We start from the raw sequence: 20,734 nt of genomic DNA, 5'->3' as shown, positions 1-20,734 counted from the left end.
GTTTTACATGTGCACTTTCTTTGGGGGGAAGTTGCAGTCCATACAGACAATATTCATTTCAAAAATCATTAACTAACAAACTTGTGCTTAAAGTGCTTTGTCAATATTGTAGAAAATGTTAAACTTAATCATCATCTTGGCCTGGCGACCTGTTTGCTGTTGCATGCTGCTGAAAGGCAGTGGGGAGAGGGGACACTTGGGCAGTGCATTTATTGCAGCATATAATGTGTTTTCTGGATACACTGTGCTTTTTCAGCATTCAAAGATTGATGGCACCGTGTCAGAGCACTGGCTATGAATTTCAGACTGATCAGGCCTTAACATAACAAAAAAGTTATCAATCGTTCTTTTCATCTTTTCTTATTACCCACAGCTACATCCACTTCTCTCAGGCCTAGGCTGCTCACTAGGGCTGGGTATCATCACTGATTTCTATAATCCATTCGATTCCGGTTCTCAAAGTCCTGATTCGATTCAGTTTAGCCTCAGACAGTCAGAAATATTATAATTCTGATCATTTATCTGTACTGATACATGTGAGACTTCATCAGAATTGTGAACATCACAGCAGATGCCTTTGTGTGAAAGTAACTGAGAATAAAACACAGAAAAACATGAAGGAGATTTTCCTGGTCTGGCGTTTTATAGCAGATAACCTTAAAAATATTCTGCAATATTCTGCAATTTTGCATAATTTTAAGAAGTTTAAATTTCTTCAGTATTGAACAGCAGAAATTAGGCTTTCTTGTCCGAGGTCATTTAAGTGAAAAAAGAAAAAGACAGCGCTGTAAACAACGGTAGACTGGTGGGTAATAAGCTAATGAATAATGCAGAAAACAGAGATTTGAGACAGGAAACTGTTCTTGAAGTACAGAGAGAGAGAGAGAGGTGTGCATGAAGTGTGATTTTTATCGTGGTGGAAGAAAAACAGCAAAAGTAAGAGGGAATTCATGACGACATTGATCAAATGTGAAGCGTAGTTTGCTGCTTCTTTTGCTGCTGGCTCGGCGAATTTTGGTTGGAGAGAGACAAAACCTGCAGCTCAGAATCAGCGCAAAAAGACGGAAACACAGCGCGGACCAGACGCATCAGGATCGCTAAGCTCCGACAGCGTGTCCGTGTTCGGGCCGTCGGGTGAGAAAGCCGAGAAAGACAAAGCTGATTCTGATGCGTCGGGTCGCTCTGTGTTTACGTCTTTGTGTGGAATCCGTGTGCCTGCTCTCACTTAATGTTTGGTTGTTGTTGAAATAGTTTTGTGAGCTTTAATCTGAGAATCTGGCGTTTCTGGCAAAACACATTTATATTTAAAAGTCCATTCAGGATTTAATGAATCGATATCGCTTTATTCAAGCTACTCACCTCTCTCTTCCACCTGCACTTTCAACTGGACCACGGCCAATCAGAGAGGTCCCGCCCCTGACTATCTCTGATTGGTTTAGTCCACGATAGGGGCATAATGTGGGTCTGTTGTTGACCACACGGAGAGTTGCAGAGATTTTTTTTTTTTTTTTTTTTTGTTACCCGAACAGTTGGTCACACCGGTATGACCAAATATTTTTTTTTAGTCGCACCAGTGAAAAATTTGGTCGCATCTGCGACCAAATTGGTCGCACTCTAGAGCCCTGTGTATGTATAATATAATACAGATACATAAAAAACACTCCCAAAACAGAATAAATTATTACAAAATATTAATAAAAAACTATAAAAATGGAGGCAACTTTGCCTGTGGTAGAATGTATACAATGTATGAAAAAATCTTTACTGCAGATACTAATTTAACTAATTTAATAATACTAATTTTGTGTTGTAAGATTTATGAGTTTCATGCTTTCATAGTGGTACTTGGGAGAGCTTGACATTTTTCTCAGGTGGTACACACTGTAAAAAGTTTGCGAAACACTGATAATTGTTTCTCTGCCGCATAAGTCTGTATTCGGCAGTCATACAGACAACTGGACAGTCCAAAAGTTGGCCTACCTATTACTGGCTGAGGTTTTAGTAGAGTTGTGGCTGAACCACATAAAAATATATCATTAATTTTAATCTCCCCAATCAATGATAATGTTATGTTGGAATGTTGTTAAAGAGGGTCAAAAATGTTTCAACCCAGTTTGTTTTGCAGATTCTGTATAGCAGCTTTAATATAGGGAGGACACAACTTCCAGACTGTATGAGTAAAATCAGGTTTTTTCTCTTTGTCAGTTTAATAGTTTCTGTTTTGCCTGTCACTGTTCCCTGTCTGTTTTCTTACCTGGTTCTTCCTGACCTTGTACTTTCTCCTCACGTTCCCCTCTTTCCTCTCTCCCTCTTTGGACTGACAATCATACACAAATAGATTGTATTCAATTAGATGAAAAAATTACATTAATATGAAAAAAAAAAATTATTAAGATCACTAACGAAAAGTCCTCTCTCAGTGTACTTTCAACCAAAAGGCAAATAACCAAACCACATGAACATCTAATAAAAGATATAAAATATTGAAACACTGATCCAACATTATCCTTTATTGATGGATCATTTGTTCTTACACTTTTACCTGAATGTGGCTCCTGTTTTTGAAAAAACTTCCTTATATCCATTATGAACCTGGCTGTCTCTCTGTACACAAACACACACACAACAGGAGTTATAAGGTTAATGGGCATTCAGTCAGTTAGCTAGTTAGTATCCATTTCAAACAGGACAGTGGTAACAACGGCAGGCTACGGACAATTTTAAGTTTTAGATTTTAAATAGGCTGTATACATTTCAGTGGGAGCAACAGGACGGTCAAATGTCGTTGAATTTACTACAGAGTAGGACGGATTGTAGGGTAGCAAACATCATTGGAAAACACGTTTTTAACACTGCAGGTTACCTGGGTGTAAGGTTTTTCAGCTAAAAAGAAACATGACTCCTATCTAACTACATAAAGAGTAACTGAAGGTTAAATGCTGCTAATATGTCCTGTTTTAATCCAGGCACTCCACCTCCGCTCCGCTGGTCTCAGCTACCATCGCTCTGGCAGCAACGACCCTAGAGCCAGAGTGGGGGCGAGCTGGAACAAACCATTTTGGGAGGGGGGAGGGGTTATCTATACTTTTGTTGTTAAAATGTTCCGTCTCAACCAAGTACTGTATGCTTTTTATATTTTTAGTAGTGTGTCACACAAACAGCAAATATTGTCAAAAAAAAGTAAGAAATCTTTGGGGGTGCTTTGATTCATTTTGGGGGGTGCTGAAGCACCCCCCAAAATGGGCTAAAATCGCCCCTGGTTAGCACAATAATTGTATGTATTATAAAATTGTTATTCAGTAAAGAAATATATCAATATTAAGATTTGAAATGAAAATATGAAAATCAGGCGATGGTACAGTACATCTTTTGACTGGTTACACCAATATAATTAGGCTGATCAGTTTTTGAAACATAACTTACAAATAACAGTTTTCATTAAAAAAAACAAACAAACATGTTTTATGTCAGTTTTCATTAAAAAATGATTTACTTGAGTTTACAAAACAAAGGAATAATATTCAGAAAAACACAATTAGTTTGTATGAAAAAGACAGCTGCATGATCACAGAGGCTTGGATTTTGATCGTTTCAAAATCCAAAGCAGACAGCAGCCCTAATTCCACCGCTTACATGCATCTGACCTCAGTTTCGACAGCATCTTTAAGCTGCTGGCAGTCAGCCATGTCATTAACCACCAGTTATTGATGATATTTGATTCGGCCCAGAATTTAAGGGAAGTATAGTAGATGAGATTGTCATTCTTTGGTTCTACAGTTTTTCAGTGGTATAAATTCTCCTTTACCATTTCAGGTTGTATAAATCGAAAAGGACTTTGAGTTCAATAGCCTAAAAGCCTCAACAATCAATAGTTTTACATTAACATTAAATCAAGTAACTTTAATAATGTGAACAGGGCTACTGACAGTGATGATCTCAGAGAGAATTAGCTTCCAGTACATCTTTAAACAGCCTTTTAATCTTTAAAAAAAAAAATCATTGCTGTAGTTTTATGGCACATGTATTCTATGGATCAGTCTTATGATATGTTCTTTTTTTTTTTTTTTGTCAAAAATAAAAGCAGCATTACTGGAAAAAGCTAGACCACTCTTTACAAAAGCAGGGGGTCATGGAGACCACACCAGAGCAGATGATGGAAGGAATTATGCTGTTTGTTAGCCGAATATGTATTAGTAACCAACCACCCATTTTCCAAAACACTGTCTATAACAACTTTGACCATGCTCTGTGTTTCTGTCAAATTATTTGCTAGTGATTTTCCTTTTCTTAAATAAAAATGAACTGTTTCTATTTTTCAAATGTAACTAGTTTTAACTTTTAAATTTAGACCTTTGCTCTTTAATCTGAATTAAAATTACATGCCGCCATACCAAAAGTCCTTCTCACAGCTGCAGTTTTGACATAGCAGGAAAAAAACATTTGAATGAATAACAATAAAAAGTAAGCTAGAATCCTTGTATTGTGCATTCTACCTCACTGTCATAGTTTGGAAACCAAGTCCTTATTGACAACATTTGCCTGACGTGTGCGTTTTTTGCCACATTGTCAAAGTCTGTAAGCATGACGACTGTAACTTTCCGCAATGAAGCACAAAAAACTTGTCTCTAAAAGAGTCTTTATACAGTCTTGCGGAGGTGTCTAATGCCTAATGGACTAGAGTAACCTAAAACACTTCTGCAGTGAAGTATGCAGTCTATAAAACTCCCAAATCTAATGCATTATCAGCGACAGTGACATGTTTTTCTTTTCACAGGCTTTATCTATAACACAGATTAAATGCTTTTTTGTCCAGCTGGTGTATAACACTCATATTAGCATCAGCAAAATCTTCAGAAAGAAAGGAAGGAAAAGAAAAAAGACATCTGTGCTGACCTGTGAGCTCCTTTTGTATAATCAGTGTAAAAACAATATTACTCTCTGCCAATGTCTGATCTCAGAACAGCAGGCGCATATATTTATGTCCATTTAATTGTCCAAATCAGTGGAGCAGATGAAAGTGTTTGTGTTCAGCATCGAGTAACATTTAGGTACTGGGTTTGGGTGGATGCAATGCTATTTATTATCTTTTTAACTGAAATGAGTTTTGCTGAGTTGGAAAGCAACAGAAAATCAGGCTTTTTTAAAAAAAATTATTATTATTATCTCCCCAGACATTGTAACTAACAAACAGCTTTTTATGATCAAGATAAAAGAGCAAAAAGCAAGTGGGCCACTGCTTAATATTATATAAAACGTCATGACCTATTGTGTACTGCGTTAATGTCTACCATCTATGGCATTAAGTAGCAACATTACATATTTCTCAAATAGTAAAATCCCAGCAGAACTGGATGCACAGTGTGTAATACCTTTTGCTTTACAAGTGCTAACTGGTTTGAAAGTTGAGAAAGATGCTTTTGACCATTACTGTGTTTTGTTCTGCATTAAGCTGCTGAAGATTACACAGATGCACGGCTGCTCTGGGGTGTATTTTTATGGTCCTAGATTTAATGAGGAAGTTAACAATAGTTATAGGTTTCTGACGACAGTGGGCTTTAATGAGTGTTTTTTTTTCTACAACCTCTAAGATTGAAGTGCACAATTTTCCACAAAGACATGTATATGTTATTTGTAAATAATTTAAAAAAAAACCCTGTGTTTTAGCTATTGCCTATTTTTAAATGCTGTCTTTGGAGAATGTCTGCTCTCCATGAAACATGGTGTTCATCCAAACTTTAACTGTACCCAGTTGTTTACTAAAAATATTCAGGCTGCTCTCAGCACCTGATTGTATAACATTTTAACTGGAGAGTAGGACCCTTTGTAGTCTTTAGAGTGCACAATCTGGGAGTTGTTCTTTTGACATTTTGTAATCTTAAAGTGTAGTAATACTTCATGCAGCTCTATCTATCTATCTATCTATCTATCTATCTATCTATCTATCTATCTATCTATCTATCTATCTATCTATCTATCTATCTATCGTTAAGGAATATATATATTTTCTTAGTGCTTATTTTCTGATTATTTTGTTTATGTATTTTAATAACAGGCCAGCTTTGACTCACAAACCAATAGCTCAGCCAGACTGGAACTGTGCAGAACAGGAAGTCTTGTGAAGAGCTGCAGAGGCAATATATTAAAAACAGGAAACAGATGCAGATAGAAAAAGCAGGTTTGAACTATGATTGTGGGTGAAAAGGGGGTCTAAGGAAATAGGGCAGGACAATACTATCTATCTATCTAGATAGATCTATCTATATTCTTATATATATCTATATATATAAATATATATCTATATTCTTATTTACCAAATACATGATTTTTTAAATACTGTTCATCAACTGTAGATAATGTTTTAGGTCTGCCACGTCTTCTTTTGTCCTTTCCAGTTTCCTCAAACTAATTAGGGACACATGCCACACCATGACAAGAAGCATTTTTCAGAGATTCAACTAAAGAAATTGTAACAAATCACACACTTTTGCTAGTAACAAAGATATAGTTTAAATTTGGTTCTTTGCTTAATTGTCAGTTATGTGTAGACGCAACATTGGTTCAGCCCTTTGATGAGTTTGGTGACTTTCTGCTTGAATGATTTATAGACTACTTTTGAGTGGCTCACCAAACAAAAACATCCCTGTAAAAATGGTCGGTTACAATGACTGGATTGAAAAAAATTATAAAAATATTTACTAAAAATTTTGAAAGGTTATGAAGCACGGCTCACTATATTTGAACAGAACTGCATTTTTCTTCTTCTATATTACCTTTTAATTTATTTATTTTTTCAGATACATAACTGAAAAAATTGTCAAAAAATCAGGGGTTAGGAAAAGACTTGATTTTACAATAGGCTAATTCAGATCCCCACAGGTTTAAAGCCTTGTTTTTGAAAAAGATTGTGGTTAGGGCTCTTTCAAGTGACCCTGAACAATTGCCTTGTTGTGCTGGTATGGGCCAAGGCCACACAAGTACCTTTTATGATACAAAGCACTTCTCTCCTGTTTTCTGCTTTCCAAGCAAGTCTCCACTAGTTAGTAGTTTGTGCTATTTGTCGGCTATGGTTAGTGGATGGAGGTTTTCTGTCCATTGATGCCAGTTAGCTGTAAAGTAGTTAAACCTCGAGAGGCTTCTCATGTGACATCATATACACATTGCTTGAGAGTTCTCTGCCTACTAAAGGTGATACAGCATCACCAGTCTCGAGGGTTTCTGGCTGGCGAGTGGTTCCTGGAGGGTGCTTGATATTGCCTGTTGAAAATGGTTGCAAAGAGAGTGTGGCACCAAAAACCTCCTTGTGATTACTTTTAATGATTGCTTCGCAAGTGTGGCCTTTCTCACCTGTAGAAACTGCGAGTGTCTACAGCGTTACATAACATAGAACTGAAAAGTGAATACTCACTCCACTGATTGGGACAGGGACACAGAAATGGAAATGAAGGAAATTTGTTATTAGATGCCAAAGACAAAAAGAAACCCAATTTCCTCATTGAAAAAAATTGGATAACATAGATAAAACAAGGAGATATAATGAGTGAAATAGCCATCTTTTGAGATGCTTCTCATCTCATTATGATAAGTATAGAATATTTATGTGTATATGTCTGCATGTAGACTTTTTCCTCTTTAACAGGTGGGCAAAACTGAATTTTGTTTTGCATGAATGTCATCACACATATAGCACTTGTTAACATCTATATGTTTTAAAATACATTTATTATATATAAATGTATATATATATTATCTGATTCTTTTGATTTTCCTGTATTTATGTTCATTTCATCATCCTTCATGTGCCATGTTTCATGTATGTCACCTGGAATTTGACACATGAAACCAGTGTATCTGTATCACCTATGTAACTTAATGGTGGCCCAAATTTGTGTTTTCTTCAGTTTACCAACTATTTATTTTATTTTATTTATTTACTGCATTAACCTTCCTCCCTTCTTTTGTTTCCACTTCTTATTTCTGCACTTGCTTTTTAGATAAACATTACTTATCTCCAAAGGTATAGTTCCCGCAAAAATGAATGCTTTGACATTAAACATCCATTTTCCTGGCTAAAGTAAAGTGTTAATTGATTTGAAGCAACAAAAAAACGTTTCCCAACAACAACTCACCGTTATTTGATCCAAACTTTACATTTTCTCACCTTTTAATCCAGATTAGGTGTAAATAAAAATATAGCATAATATATATTATATTGAGAATACCACCTACTGCTGAACAAATGCTTCTGCTAAGATACTCTAATACCAGTCTGATAAATTACCCCCCAAACTGTGGTTCACATACTAGAATTGGTGGAAATTGCATTGATGCTTCTCCTCCTAGTATATATTATGATTACAGCCTTGTCCAAACCACTTAACATGTTAGGCAACTAGTGAGCTAAGAAGGTTTTTTTCAGTCTTTAGGTCTGAGCAGGGACATGGTCCTTTAGTCACTACATTCTGCTCTAATAAATGAATTGCACATAAATTATTAGAAAACACCATCAAAGCTGAGTACTCTGAACAGTCAGAGGCATTCTGTGTATTAATATTTTTAATGGTAATTACTTTCTTATTTATTTTTCTTTTCATAGCTCATTTGAAAAGGATTCTTTATTGTGTGACAGAGGATATTTGCAAAGTGCTCATCACTGTAGCTTCAGAATTTGCCAAGGCTGGAATGTGTTTCACAATCTTGCTTTCACACTCGCTTTAAAATGAGAGTTTATATAACCAAAAAAATGGGTGTGATTATAAAGCATTTAGAATCAAAAGGGCACTGGGGTGTTGATCTCCTCCTTGAAACTTGTGTCAATGTGTCAATTTTTTTCAGTCAGATTAATATTTGAAATTAGTTACTGTTATTTAGTCTTGTACTCTTTGTCCTTTTCATTGCATTATACTTTATAATTAGGCCACATCAATTCTATTTATTATAATTTAGTGTAAAAATAGAGATTTTAAAAGTTAATGTAGAATTGTTGAGTCTTATGTGCTTATACAGTGTTTTTTGACCATAGAATGATTATTGCAAGTGCTAATAAAACAGAAGGAGTATAAATTATAGTGAATTAAAAGAAATTAGGCTGAATATATTTGAGAGACTTGTTGATTTTTTTCTCAACCCAGTGTAGGGCACCAAGATAGGCAGTGCCTGCTTACTTGTGCTAGCTAGAGATTTCATATATAGAGTATTGCATGTTTATTTGCCTGTTTTATTTTTATTTAAATTTTTTATTTGCAATGCACAGCAGTATTCTGCTGCTAGCTGATCTCTTAGCTCTCTTCTGCATAGTGACTGAATCTAGCTTCGAGTATAAAGGTGCCCTACTAAATACTTATTTTGGTTAATTCACTGCCAGTTGCACAGACTGAAATACCCCAATACGGTTTTATCAGGTCCGTAAGCAGTTAGCAATTAGCAATTAAAGATAAAAAAATTTAAGTTCACACAACTTACTGAGTCTTCTTCAGCCTTCTTTTATCTGATGTGCTGCACTGTTTTCAGAGAAACCCATGTATGAAACGCATGCTTACATTGTATTATTTGTTAGTACATTACTTGCATCCCCCTGCAAATTTGTGCTTCTCATGGTAATAAAATGAACAAAATTCGTGCTTCTCATGGTAATAAAATGAACAACATTTGTTTGTTTGGATGTGTATACATTTTATATTTGTCATAATTGATCTAATAAATTGATAATTAATCAACATAATGATTTATTTTGCCTTACAGAAACTGTATTGTAAATTTTATCTGAATTCTCACATAACGTACACGATGTAGTGCTCAGTTCAGATGAAATAACTAAGGTCTGCACTTTACATGGACATCTTCACCTTCGGCACCCCTTCCTGTCTAAATAATTGTAAAATATTATTACTACTACAGTTAAATAAATAACTACTGTATTACCAACAATTATTTATTATTAACTGAAAATGACAATGGTGGATGGAAAATGTCAAACCATTTCTTTAGGAAAAGAAACAATAAAACAAAAATGCCTCATATTACCTCACATATTACTTTTATTGGAAAATTGTTCATAACTAAAACTAAAATAATTGCAGTATTCAGCATTTTTCCTATCAGTGTTAAACTGATTAATATCATTGCTGTTTTAGACTTTATATAAATACTTTATATGCCCACATAAGCATATGTTGGCAGTGGTTGTCCTGTGATGATCTCTGATAAAAAAAAAATCAGTATATCCTCAAAAACACAAGCCTACATCCTGATTTTTCACAAAGCTTATTATTGATAACAAAAAATAAGCTCAGTTAAAAGGCTTGATCAACATATGGCATGATTAACTGTCAATGTCTACAGGGAGAATTAAAATATGAATGAAAAAGTGGATTATTGGCAAAATTCCTGGTTAAACTTATTACCTTTAGAAATTTTCATAGATGCTAATCTGAAAATGCTGCTGAGTCTGCACCTGCTCAACTTTCCAGTTTTATTAAAGCAGACATGGTCAGAGCTGCCGTCCCATACCCATCATCATTGTCGATGATTTTTTTTGCTAATGCACTAAAGAGCTGATCACATTTTGCAGCAAAGACAAAATAGTCTTTATCTGATAAACTACAATTAGGCCCTCTAAATGGGAAACCTTTCTCAGACACAAAAGTTGAGTTCCACAGAGTGGCATTCCTTAATCTCAGGTAAATTTCTGTCTTACCAGGTACTTCATTTGAATGGATTTACTTTGGCCTTCAGTACTGTGTGACAAACCTAAAGGGACATTCTTGAACATTATGTCCTAATTGACACATGAACAAATATCCAGCCTTTTTCATCTGAACAAGAAGCATGTTGTCTCAGGATGGTCTTAAAAAAACTACTATAATTCCTTATTATCTGGTCTCCCTCACTGTAAAGCCTTCAATTGATCCAAAATATTTCCTAACATGGACTAGACAGAGAGATTATATTTTCCCATATTATCTTCTATTCGTTGGTTCACTGTTAAATCCAGAATTGAATTTCAAATCTTTCTCCTTACAGACAAAGAAACTGACAGCTCAGCCCCTCAGGCTTTGCTGTGGTTCTAGCCCCTAGTTTGGATTGGATGACGTTGGGAAACACAAACCCTCTCTACTCTAAATATTAAGTTTAAAGCTTTTTGATAAAGCTCAGCTATGGATCAGGGGACGAAATCCTCTCTGAGTCGTTATACGGTCAGGCTGCTGGTGGATCTCCAACTCTGCTCTTTCACTCCCAGTGCGATTGCATGTTGTTAACTTGTACCATTCCCTCTCTAATGCCATTTGTCTTTTTTAACCTGTCTGTTCCTGGTAGCCTCTCTGTGTTCCTTATTTCTGTCACCTCTTTCCGCCTCACCCAACCCAGCAACAGATGGGACTTCTTTTGTCTATTGTAGGCTCTTCTTTCAATATCAAGCACCATGAGACTACTTTTATTGTGAATATAAATAATTAAATCAAATGAAGTAATATTGTTCACATTTGGGTTGTTAAAAACATTTTTATTTTATAGTGCATTTGACTAGAGAATAATTAGTTATCTAATTTAAGTTTTAGTAATTAAAAACAAATGATACACCTTGGTAATTCTATTTTCATTTGATATTCCATATATTCTTCACTGATCTCATTCTGGCTGTAAGTCAGTAGATCTCTCTAACGGGAATCATGGACCCAACCTCATCGTTCACTCGTTTAACACAATTTATTCCCGGTTGCTTCTCTCACAACACTCGGCTGCAGCTTTCCAGGTACAGCCACACACAACAACAACAACAACAACAACAGCCCTGCACACTTTTTTGAATGGGGGAGGCATGATGAGCTGATGGAGCTCAATACATAATGAGTGACAGAAAGCAACTGAAGAAATAACAGGAACTGCATCTGAGACACCAGAAATTAATGGTTAAATAAGTACTTCAGTGTGCCTCCCTTTCTATCACAGAACTGACCTTAACGGTTTTATGTGTACGTGTGTGTGTGGGTGTGTGTGTTTCTCTGCATGGGTTTAATAACAACAGTAGAGTCCATCCAGAAATGTTTTATCCTTGACATATAAAAATCTATTCTGAAGTAACAACCCAATATGAACAATACAATGAGAGTAATTTGTGAAGGAACTAAAAAACAAAGCATCATAAAAGTTTTTAAACTTTTTTTCATTTGGTTAATTTTGATGGTGCCGTTTGAACAAAGAAATTCAAACTCTTACCTGCCCTTTGCTATCTCATTAAAAAAAAATTTTTATACACACTTGTCCAAATATGGAATAAAGCAATAGGCTGTTGTATGGAGCAGTTCAGAAGAATTTATTTTTGCTAGTTCTTTCTCTGGCACTGCAGACTTTGCCTATAGTGGCAGCAGCCTCCCTGAATTGTATCGTAAAATAAAGTAGGTTTTGACCACTAAAGGTTCAAACATAACACGTTACTTAAAAAGGTGTCAAATCAGAATGGAAAGAAGAATAGTCAGCAACTCGAACAGCGATTAACTGTTGAAATGTCTTTTTTACACTCCCCTGAATGTTAAAGACTGGTCTTAAGAAATGTTTCACACTCAGCCGGAAAGTAGGTCCAAGAGGCTGGAAGCTGCTGATACTGGCAAAATAGAGATGGACTGAAATGGAACAAGATAAAAAAAAAAAAACACCTTCTAAGCATCAGCGTTTTTCTCATACATGGAAATACGGATAAACAAAAAACTGGATCTTACAATAGTATAGCCCTGATGAATCTTTGTCATTAAACTACTATAACATACATTCTAAGGAGAAAAGGCTTTTAGGTTTACATAGCAATGAAATATTGTACAAAATAATGGTTGTTGAGTTCATGGTTGAGCTTTATGTAAAACTTTGTTCATGAGCAATGTTCACAATATTCTAATTCACTGACACTGTTTGCATAGAATTCATATGCCAGTAATTGGATTTCCTAATTGGTTAGCTGGTGATAAATTGAGTAAAATTGAGGAAATTAACACATTTTAAACACCTGGGGGTACAAGGAGGTACAAGACATTTGTATTTGGAAGTAGTTTCCCACTGCTGTAGTCTAATTAGCTGCCAAGTGGGTGGTGTTTGCCAAGTAGGAGTCCTGGTATTTATGGGTGTTTCATAGCAGAATATTAAAAGTCAAAACTAATCTGTGACAGACATCTACCCATTTGTACTCCCTTACGGTGCTTATTCTGGTACTCAAAACAGGTTTAAAATAACTGCTTATAAATGATCTGGATCAGTTTTCTGACTCGGGGTTGCTTTCCACCATGCTTAGAATTGATGGGTGTGCAAAGCAGCTCTTCCATCACTACCCTGCACCTCATTAAAATCATTTACTCTCTCAGAACATTAGCAAGCTGAGCTTTAAGAGCTGTGGAGAAAAGAGGAGATGAAGTGGGCAATCTTGACACACTTGTGCACGCTCTATAAAGATTTTGCTGTCATTCGCATGTGTCTCAATGCAGTATCACCCCCAACAGCAGAATTTTAAAAAGAAGACGTGGTTCCAGGCTGCGTAATTAGAAGGAGTGTTTAATTAGGTTTCTGAGCTTAAGACGTGAGCTATTCACTGTCATAATACAGCTGACCTTTGCTGTCTTAAAACATATCCGTGGTCCTGGTTAGCCATTTATAATTGTATGAGAATGTCATCTTTTAACTCCTTTGACTCCAGTAGGGTAGACAGGTGTGTGTAGAAGAATGAAGTTGTTTAATTTTTACCTCTTATCCACACCCTCAGATATTATTTAACAGATTCAATATAACATTTATTTGCTGGGAATAACAGAGGAATAATGTGTGGACCATAATGCGGTATAACTATTAATAGTGATTCTGTGATATAGTAGTCATCTACAGTGCATAACTTAGAGGGAATATATACCCCCAAAAGAAGGAATATCTGTTTGTAATTCATCACATGAATAAATGGAAATAAATAAAAATATTCTCAAGCTAGTGAAGGATAAAAATGTAAAAAGACCTCACACTCTGAGGCGGATTTTCCATCCCTGTGAGCTTCCTGCCTACACAGTGAACTGCTCGCATCACAGCTTTTTAATGGTTACATCAAAGGAGTGGGAATGTTTGCAACAGTCCCACATGTTAAGGGCACCGTGCAACAAGTGAAGTAGAATTTACAAGTAGAGAAAAGATAAACAGCATAAAAGTTTTATTTATTTAGTAAAAAGAACAACAAAAAAGAGGCTTTGCTAATACTGGGTGGTGTGTGAGTGTTCACAACCTTTCAGTAACCAGATTAGCTGTCAGTTACTCGGATGTCAACAAAGAAAACAAAAGACAGACAAAGACATGTGGGTTTAATTTCTTCATTTCAGCAATCTGATTGACATTCCCTTCTTTTGTATCACTGGACCTCCACTACAATTTGAAGTACTGCCAACAAATGTCTGTTTCAGTTCAGTTTGTGCGTCATGATGTGACCAGTTTTGATCAGGCGGTTCTTCATGACTTTTTCAACCATGTTTGCAGGGTTTCTTCTTTTTTATTAGAGGCAAACGTCTGCTCACTATTACTGCCATGCATTTGATAAAAAGGAGTCATCAAGTAATGCCTCTGGGAAGTCCAGTTGGTAAGGAAATTGGTTTAGTACCGTCGTATCAGTAACATATTGCACAAGAAAACCCATCTATTTAATCTATTATGTTTTGTCCGCCCTGGGTATTTGCTTAGGTAGCAAATCACCTATAAAGTCACTAACTGAAAAAATTAAGTTAATTATGTGCTCCAGTTTTGGTTTCATGCTTTTTTATCTTGTTTGGTCACACATCTGTCACTTTAGTTCCCAAAGTGTCAATGAATTCATCACTTATGGAAGCTGTTAAAGAGCATTTTGAGTGAAGAACTTGAATGGTTCATCAACTTTGTCTGGAAGGCCTTTGCCTTGTTTCTTTGCATTGTCATTGCTATTTAGTTAAAATGTTCACCATCATCATGGTGGTACAAGCTCCTTGTACCATCATGCATCTGCACAATTATGATTATGAAGCTGGCACGTACAGAACCAAAAGAAAAGGTGGGGGATTGGGAAAATCTTATGAAGAATTATTTATTTGAAATGAAATGAAGGTTGAAAATAAACAATCAAGAGAGAAATGAAAGTTTTTGTGAAAGAGCAGGTACATTTGTTGTTCGACACTTTCCCTAATACAGATTTTCATTGTTATTATTAATAATATTTTGCAGCACACATAAGTAAATACTGCAGCTACCATTGCAGGAATGTGATTATGCAGCATAACATGATGCTGTGTTTGAAGTTTTTTGAAAGCATTGCTGCTCTCAGCTTTGTGAGGAGTGAACATTTTACCACGTCTGCTGCAAAGAGAAGTTATTGATTTAAAAAAAGAGAGAGTTTAGAGCCATAACAAAACCCTTTTATTTTGTTTGTACAGGATTGAATGTTCAACTGAAAATGCCCTTGAAGGTCAAATTGAAAGTTTTCTTGTGAACAAACAAGTTAGATTTTTATTCATTGTTACACACTGTATCTGTCATGGTTCTGGGTGGGTGACCCAATGTTTATGTGTTTTCTGGTTTTATTAATATTCTTAGATTTAGTGTTATTCATGGTTCTGTTTCCTTGCTTCCTCTGTGTCCACATTCCACATTTAGTCAGTCTTGTCTTCATGTGTGTTTAACCCCTGTGTCCGTGTTCTGTGTTCCCTTTCTTCTCCAGTCGGCTATGTTTCCACGTCTGTTTCTCCCCTGGTCCCAGTGTCAAGCCCTTGTGTCTTAGTCTGCGTCTTTGTGTCTTTCCTGTTTTATTTTGACAGTCTCTCATCCTGTGTTCAATGTGTTCAGTTTTGCTTCCTCCCTGTTTGATTAGTTTCAGCTGTGTTCCCTCCTGTTTCCCATCCTCAAGTCCTCAGTCTCTTTCTGCTCATTGTCGCATTGTCCCCATTGCCGTGTGTTTTCCCTGTGCTCCTTGGTTTCCTCACTACTCCTAGTTTTCTCATAGCTCCTAGTTTCCAAGTGTCCTAGCTCTTAGGTCCAGTGATCAATAATCTGTGATTATTTGCTGACATGGAAGAAGTGTATTGCCATTTGTGTAATGCACCCATTCAGACTTTGGATGCACTATCCAAAAAATATAGAATAAAAAGTGTACTTGCCATGCTAGTATGTATCCTCCAATCAGTTGCCAAAATATTCTGAACCCAAAAAACAGTATAATAGTGTAGAAAATGCTAATATTGAGAAAACAGGGTTCACATCACAGCAGCTGGGAACAAGAGGACCTGAAAAAAGCACTAACCTGGTGAATATGGAACTATTTATTTACTCAGTGTTTGCCCAATAGTTAGGTCCTATTTTTTAAAGAAGAAACATTACACATTATTACCAATCCTTGTAGAACTACAGTATAGTGAGAGCTTAGTTTGAACTGTCAGCAATAAGTCAGATTCATTCCTAGTGTGTGTTGATCTCCACCATGTTCCCCTTTGTCAGTGAGTCTGTTTATAATATTTATGGGCAGAATTTCTAGGTTCCCTGTCCTACAGCAATGGATCAATTAGCAACCAGTTGTAAAATGGTTGGGATGAGAGTCAGCACCTCTGAGTCTGGGTCTCAGAAAACGAAGTGCCCACTCCAGATCGGGAATTAACTCGTACCCCAAGTGGAGGAGTTCAAGTATTCTGGAATATTGTTCACAAGTGAGTGGAGAGTCGAATAGAAGATTGACAGATGGATTAACACAGCATCAGCTGACTGTGAATGTGAACCTGTCAGTCTTACAGGTCGATCTTTGTTCCTACTGTCACTTATAGTCACAAGCTCTGAGTAGTGACAGAAAGAATGACACTGCAGATAGAAGCGGCTGTAATAAGCTTCCTCTCAGTGGTGACTAGACTAAGCTTTAAAAACAGGGTGAGAACACTGGTAATTTGGGAAGGATACCTCCAAGATCAAAAGGACCCATTTGAGGTGGTCCAGGTGTCTCACCAGGATGCCTCACAAGCACCTCCTTGGAGAGGTGTTTCAGACCTACTGGGAAGAAGCCCAGGGGTATTACCCTGGACAGACTGGAGAAATGATGTCTCAGGGCTGCTTGACTGTGTGTTTATTTAAGCTGTTTTATATTGGGTCAAAATGAATTACTCTAGGGGTCCCCAGGGACCCAAATCAATAGTCCATGTAGTTTAAATATGCTGGCAGCTTATTTTGAAAATGGTGTATTTTTTTAAACAGCTAAATATGGAGTGACCACTGCTATTGCAGGTACAACAATAGGCCTGCTGCAGCCTCATTTGTTCCAATGATTGGGGACGTGTAAACAAAAGCCAGCAGGCAAATGGTATCTGCACATTTTCAACAAAAGGAGGAAAAAGAAGTTCCACAGACAGGCTTCTGGACCTGCAACCTGCATTATGGTCTCAGAGTTTCATTTGTTAACACCAACACTGGTGCTTTTAAAAAGAATTTCTAGGTTGGCATCTATAGCCTAGGAAAATCAAAGATTGTAAAGAGTTATATTTTAACAGACTTGTCTTGCAGCGATGTGTTTTTTAATTGTATAAAGCTTTGTTAACTAGAAAGAATGTAGCAAACTCAAGGACAAAGCTTAATGCTAACACTGTGTGGGATTCCATTACCTTTATTTCATAATCTCTTAGAACATCTCTACCCAGTAAAGTAAATTTGCATTAACTTTACAGCAGTCAATACTTTGTATTCACATTGAACAGTTCTCTTTGGCTGGATGTAAGAATAGGTTCCCTGTCTAGGTCAGCTACGAATGAAATCTGACTCTCTGTCCTTGAAAAATACATCATTATCAGCAGTGAATAGGAGGCAGTAAAAAGAATATGACATACAGACACTCCAATGCCACTTTGATCAAACCTCAGGCTTGTCTGTCTGATAGGAAAACTTTACCATAGTTCTTCTTTCCAATGTTCTGGAAACAGTTGGCTCCGAGGTGTAATGTCACCATTAGCAGGATGCACCCTGGGTCTCCAAATCCTGGCAGTGGTCCTTTTCTTTTCTTCTCTTCTCAGCAAGACACAGAGACGACCTGGGAAAAGCTGTCAAACTTACAGAAAAGATGGATTGTGCGTCTTAAAATAGCATTCTCCACCTGTCGGCTAACATTTTCCAGCACGGTCACTGTTGTATTCGGTGATGATAGCCAAGTATCACATGAAGGGGACGCTGTGACCATAAAGCTGCTTAACACAGTTGTGAGCTTCCAAAGCTCTTAAAGGAGCCACAGATGTGCTTTTATAGTTAACAATATAGTATGAGCATTTGAGAGTGATGCTTAACAATATGCTTTTGAAATGCTGACAGTACTGTAAAATGACACTGCATACCAAGACTGATGAGACAGTGGGATGTTGGAGGTGCCTTTTATAAAATATATATTGCATGTCTTAATTCTATTTTCTTCTCTGTGTAACTCTGTGTTTTCATGAACCTCATGAGAACTTTCAGTTTTTTTCATTTTCTTGTTTCCCCTCCCCTATTTTCTGCTTTATATTGAAAGTGAAATCACTAAGGCTTAACATAAGTACAGCTTTATTGAATTTGAATCCATTTTTACCCAGCCACAGTTTTGCTTGAGACATAACTGTCCATGGCATATTTACTTTAAAAAAAAAAAACCTTTTTTGGCTATGAGTAATAAAGCTGTAGGATTTCTTTGAAGAAAACCTCAAGTGCGCTTTTTTGATATAAATATGTTCATATTTATTATTAGATGTTTATAATCCAAAAGGTACATACACTGTTTCGATAACCAATTAAATATATCAACGGATGTCTCCCACGACCTCGAGCAGTTCATATTCACAGGGCGTAAAACCGGAACTTTCTTTGCAATAAGAAATGTTTTCTGCCGTTAATCACAAACATACTCACTAATTTCTTTCCCACAAATAACCATTTATTCTTCACATTTACTGAAAATTACAGTTTATTGAAAGGACACAGAAAGGTCAGATAACACAGATACATGTAGCTAGGAGTTACTACTCAGTGCATGGCACATTCTCAGGGAGACGACCCATTGTGAGTCTTTGGCTCTTTGCCTCTGGAGTGTTAAAGGCAGAAAGAGTGCTGAAATATTAAATGTTGAACAGTTGGCCAGCCAACTTGAGCCTCTATATTTCAAAATGTGGAGGAGTAAATTAACCTTGCTACAATGAGTGACAAACAATATTCTAAGTTGGGTAGTAGTAGTAGTAGTAATAGTAGTGGTAGGAGTACTTTTTTATTTGTCAATTGATATACTTATCACAGGATACAGTGTCAGACCTCACCAGTGCAAAGGGATTTTCTAGAAAGATCACACATTTAGAAAGCAGTGTCCTCACTCGGAACAAAACTCAGATAAGTAAACAACAAATGAACGATCATGAAACAAGTTACCAGTGCCATTGCTACCTTTGAAAAAAATTTCTAAACGCATGCCATTTTACTATGGAGGTTTTTTTAGATGACAGTTTGAAATTTGTTGACAATTCCAGTGTCTCAGCTCTTGCTAACGATGCTGATATGCGCATGTGTGCATGTGTGTCGAAAAAGTGAGTGTGTGTCTGTGTGTGTGTGTGCACGCGTTTTGTAGAAGTGTGCGAGTATGTGCTCTTAGAAAGATCCTTCAGGCAATGCAGTAGATCTGCGCTCCCGTTGATATGCCGTCCTCTCAGTTGTATTTATGGGGCTTTGTCTTTTTGCTGCTGCCTCCCTCTGCCTCGTCATTGTCGTGTGTGGGCTTTGTGTTGAATTTTCCACTCTGCACTTGGCTCTTTTCCTGTTAGGTTCAGAAGATAAAGAATAATAATGAGGCAAGACTGACACAATGGTGTTCAATAGTAGGCATATGGTGGTTTGTAATCTTAGCAGAAAATACCCCCTAAATCTATATGAAATACAAAGAAAATTTAAAAAGTAAAACACGGCAAGTCTTTCATATGATGACTGCTGCTATGCTTCTCTCTACTTGTCCTAGTCCTTATGCTGTCTAGCATCTGTCCTATTTAGATGCTACCACAGTTGCATCAGTTGATGCAGCCAAATGTGTTGCCTTTGAAAGACAGATAGCTACTGGCCTGCATCAGCCCGTCCTCCCCAAACATAATAATTCACCATAGTGTAATTGCTGGTTGTCACATCCACAGCTACATAGTCACTAAAAAGTGCATTTGGGTAGCTTTTTTTGTAAAGTTGCACCAGCAAATTCAAACACACACATACACACACAAACACACAGACACAAAAGGCATATATTTATGCTTTTTTTGTGAACAAAAGAACTTCAGAGTGTATCCTGCAGTTTAAACCAGCACATAGGTACAGGGAACCTTTACTAAAAAATCTAAAATTTTTGTAGATTTTTTAGTATTTTTTTTTATCCTGGATTGTTTACATTAACAGCTGTCACTCCCACTGTTGATACGCAGATTAGAGCTGAATCATCTCTGAGATTTGGATCGCAAAGCCTGCTTACTTGTACTCGGGCTTTATCGTGTTTACTTGCAAAACAGAGGGCTACTCACATGAAACACAGCTACACTGAAAAACTGGAGGTCAAAACTCTGCAGAGTACATTAAAAATTAATTGATGGTACAACTTACTGTGTAACAGTGACACAGTTATACAAATCACAACTCAACTCAACCCATGATATACGCTTGGGTGCTATGCTAATATCAGAATAAACTCTTTTGTCCCATCACCATATAATTTGATGCTTGTTTAAAGTGGGTT

General features: G+C 36.6%; 1 protein-coding gene across 2 annotated transcripts in view; it reads right to left on the bottom strand.

The window, feature by feature from the left end:
- Positions 1–18,888: 18,888 nt before the first annotated feature.
- luzp2 (leucine zipper protein 2) overlaps positions 18,889–20,734 on the bottom strand; it is a 139,550-nt gene continuing 137,704 nt past the window's right edge. For both annotated transcript variants that reach the window (XM_063471533.1, XM_063471524.1), the window contains one exon: positions 18,889–19,777. In XM_063471533.1, the coding sequence (XP_063327603.1) occupies positions 19,670–19,777 (108 nt within the window). In that variant the 3' untranslated portion in view covers positions 18,889–19,669. The remainder of the gene's footprint in view (positions 19,778–20,734) is intronic.

The sequence above is a fragment of the Pelmatolapia mariae genome, linkage group LG1 (genome assembly GCF_036321145.2).
Source record: "Pelmatolapia mariae isolate MD_Pm_ZW linkage group LG1, Pm_UMD_F_2, whole genome shotgun sequence".
NCBI lineage: Eukaryota > Metazoa > Chordata > Actinopteri > Cichliformes > Cichlidae > Pelmatolapia > Pelmatolapia mariae.
This window is presented reverse-complemented; position numbering and strand designations above follow the sequence as displayed.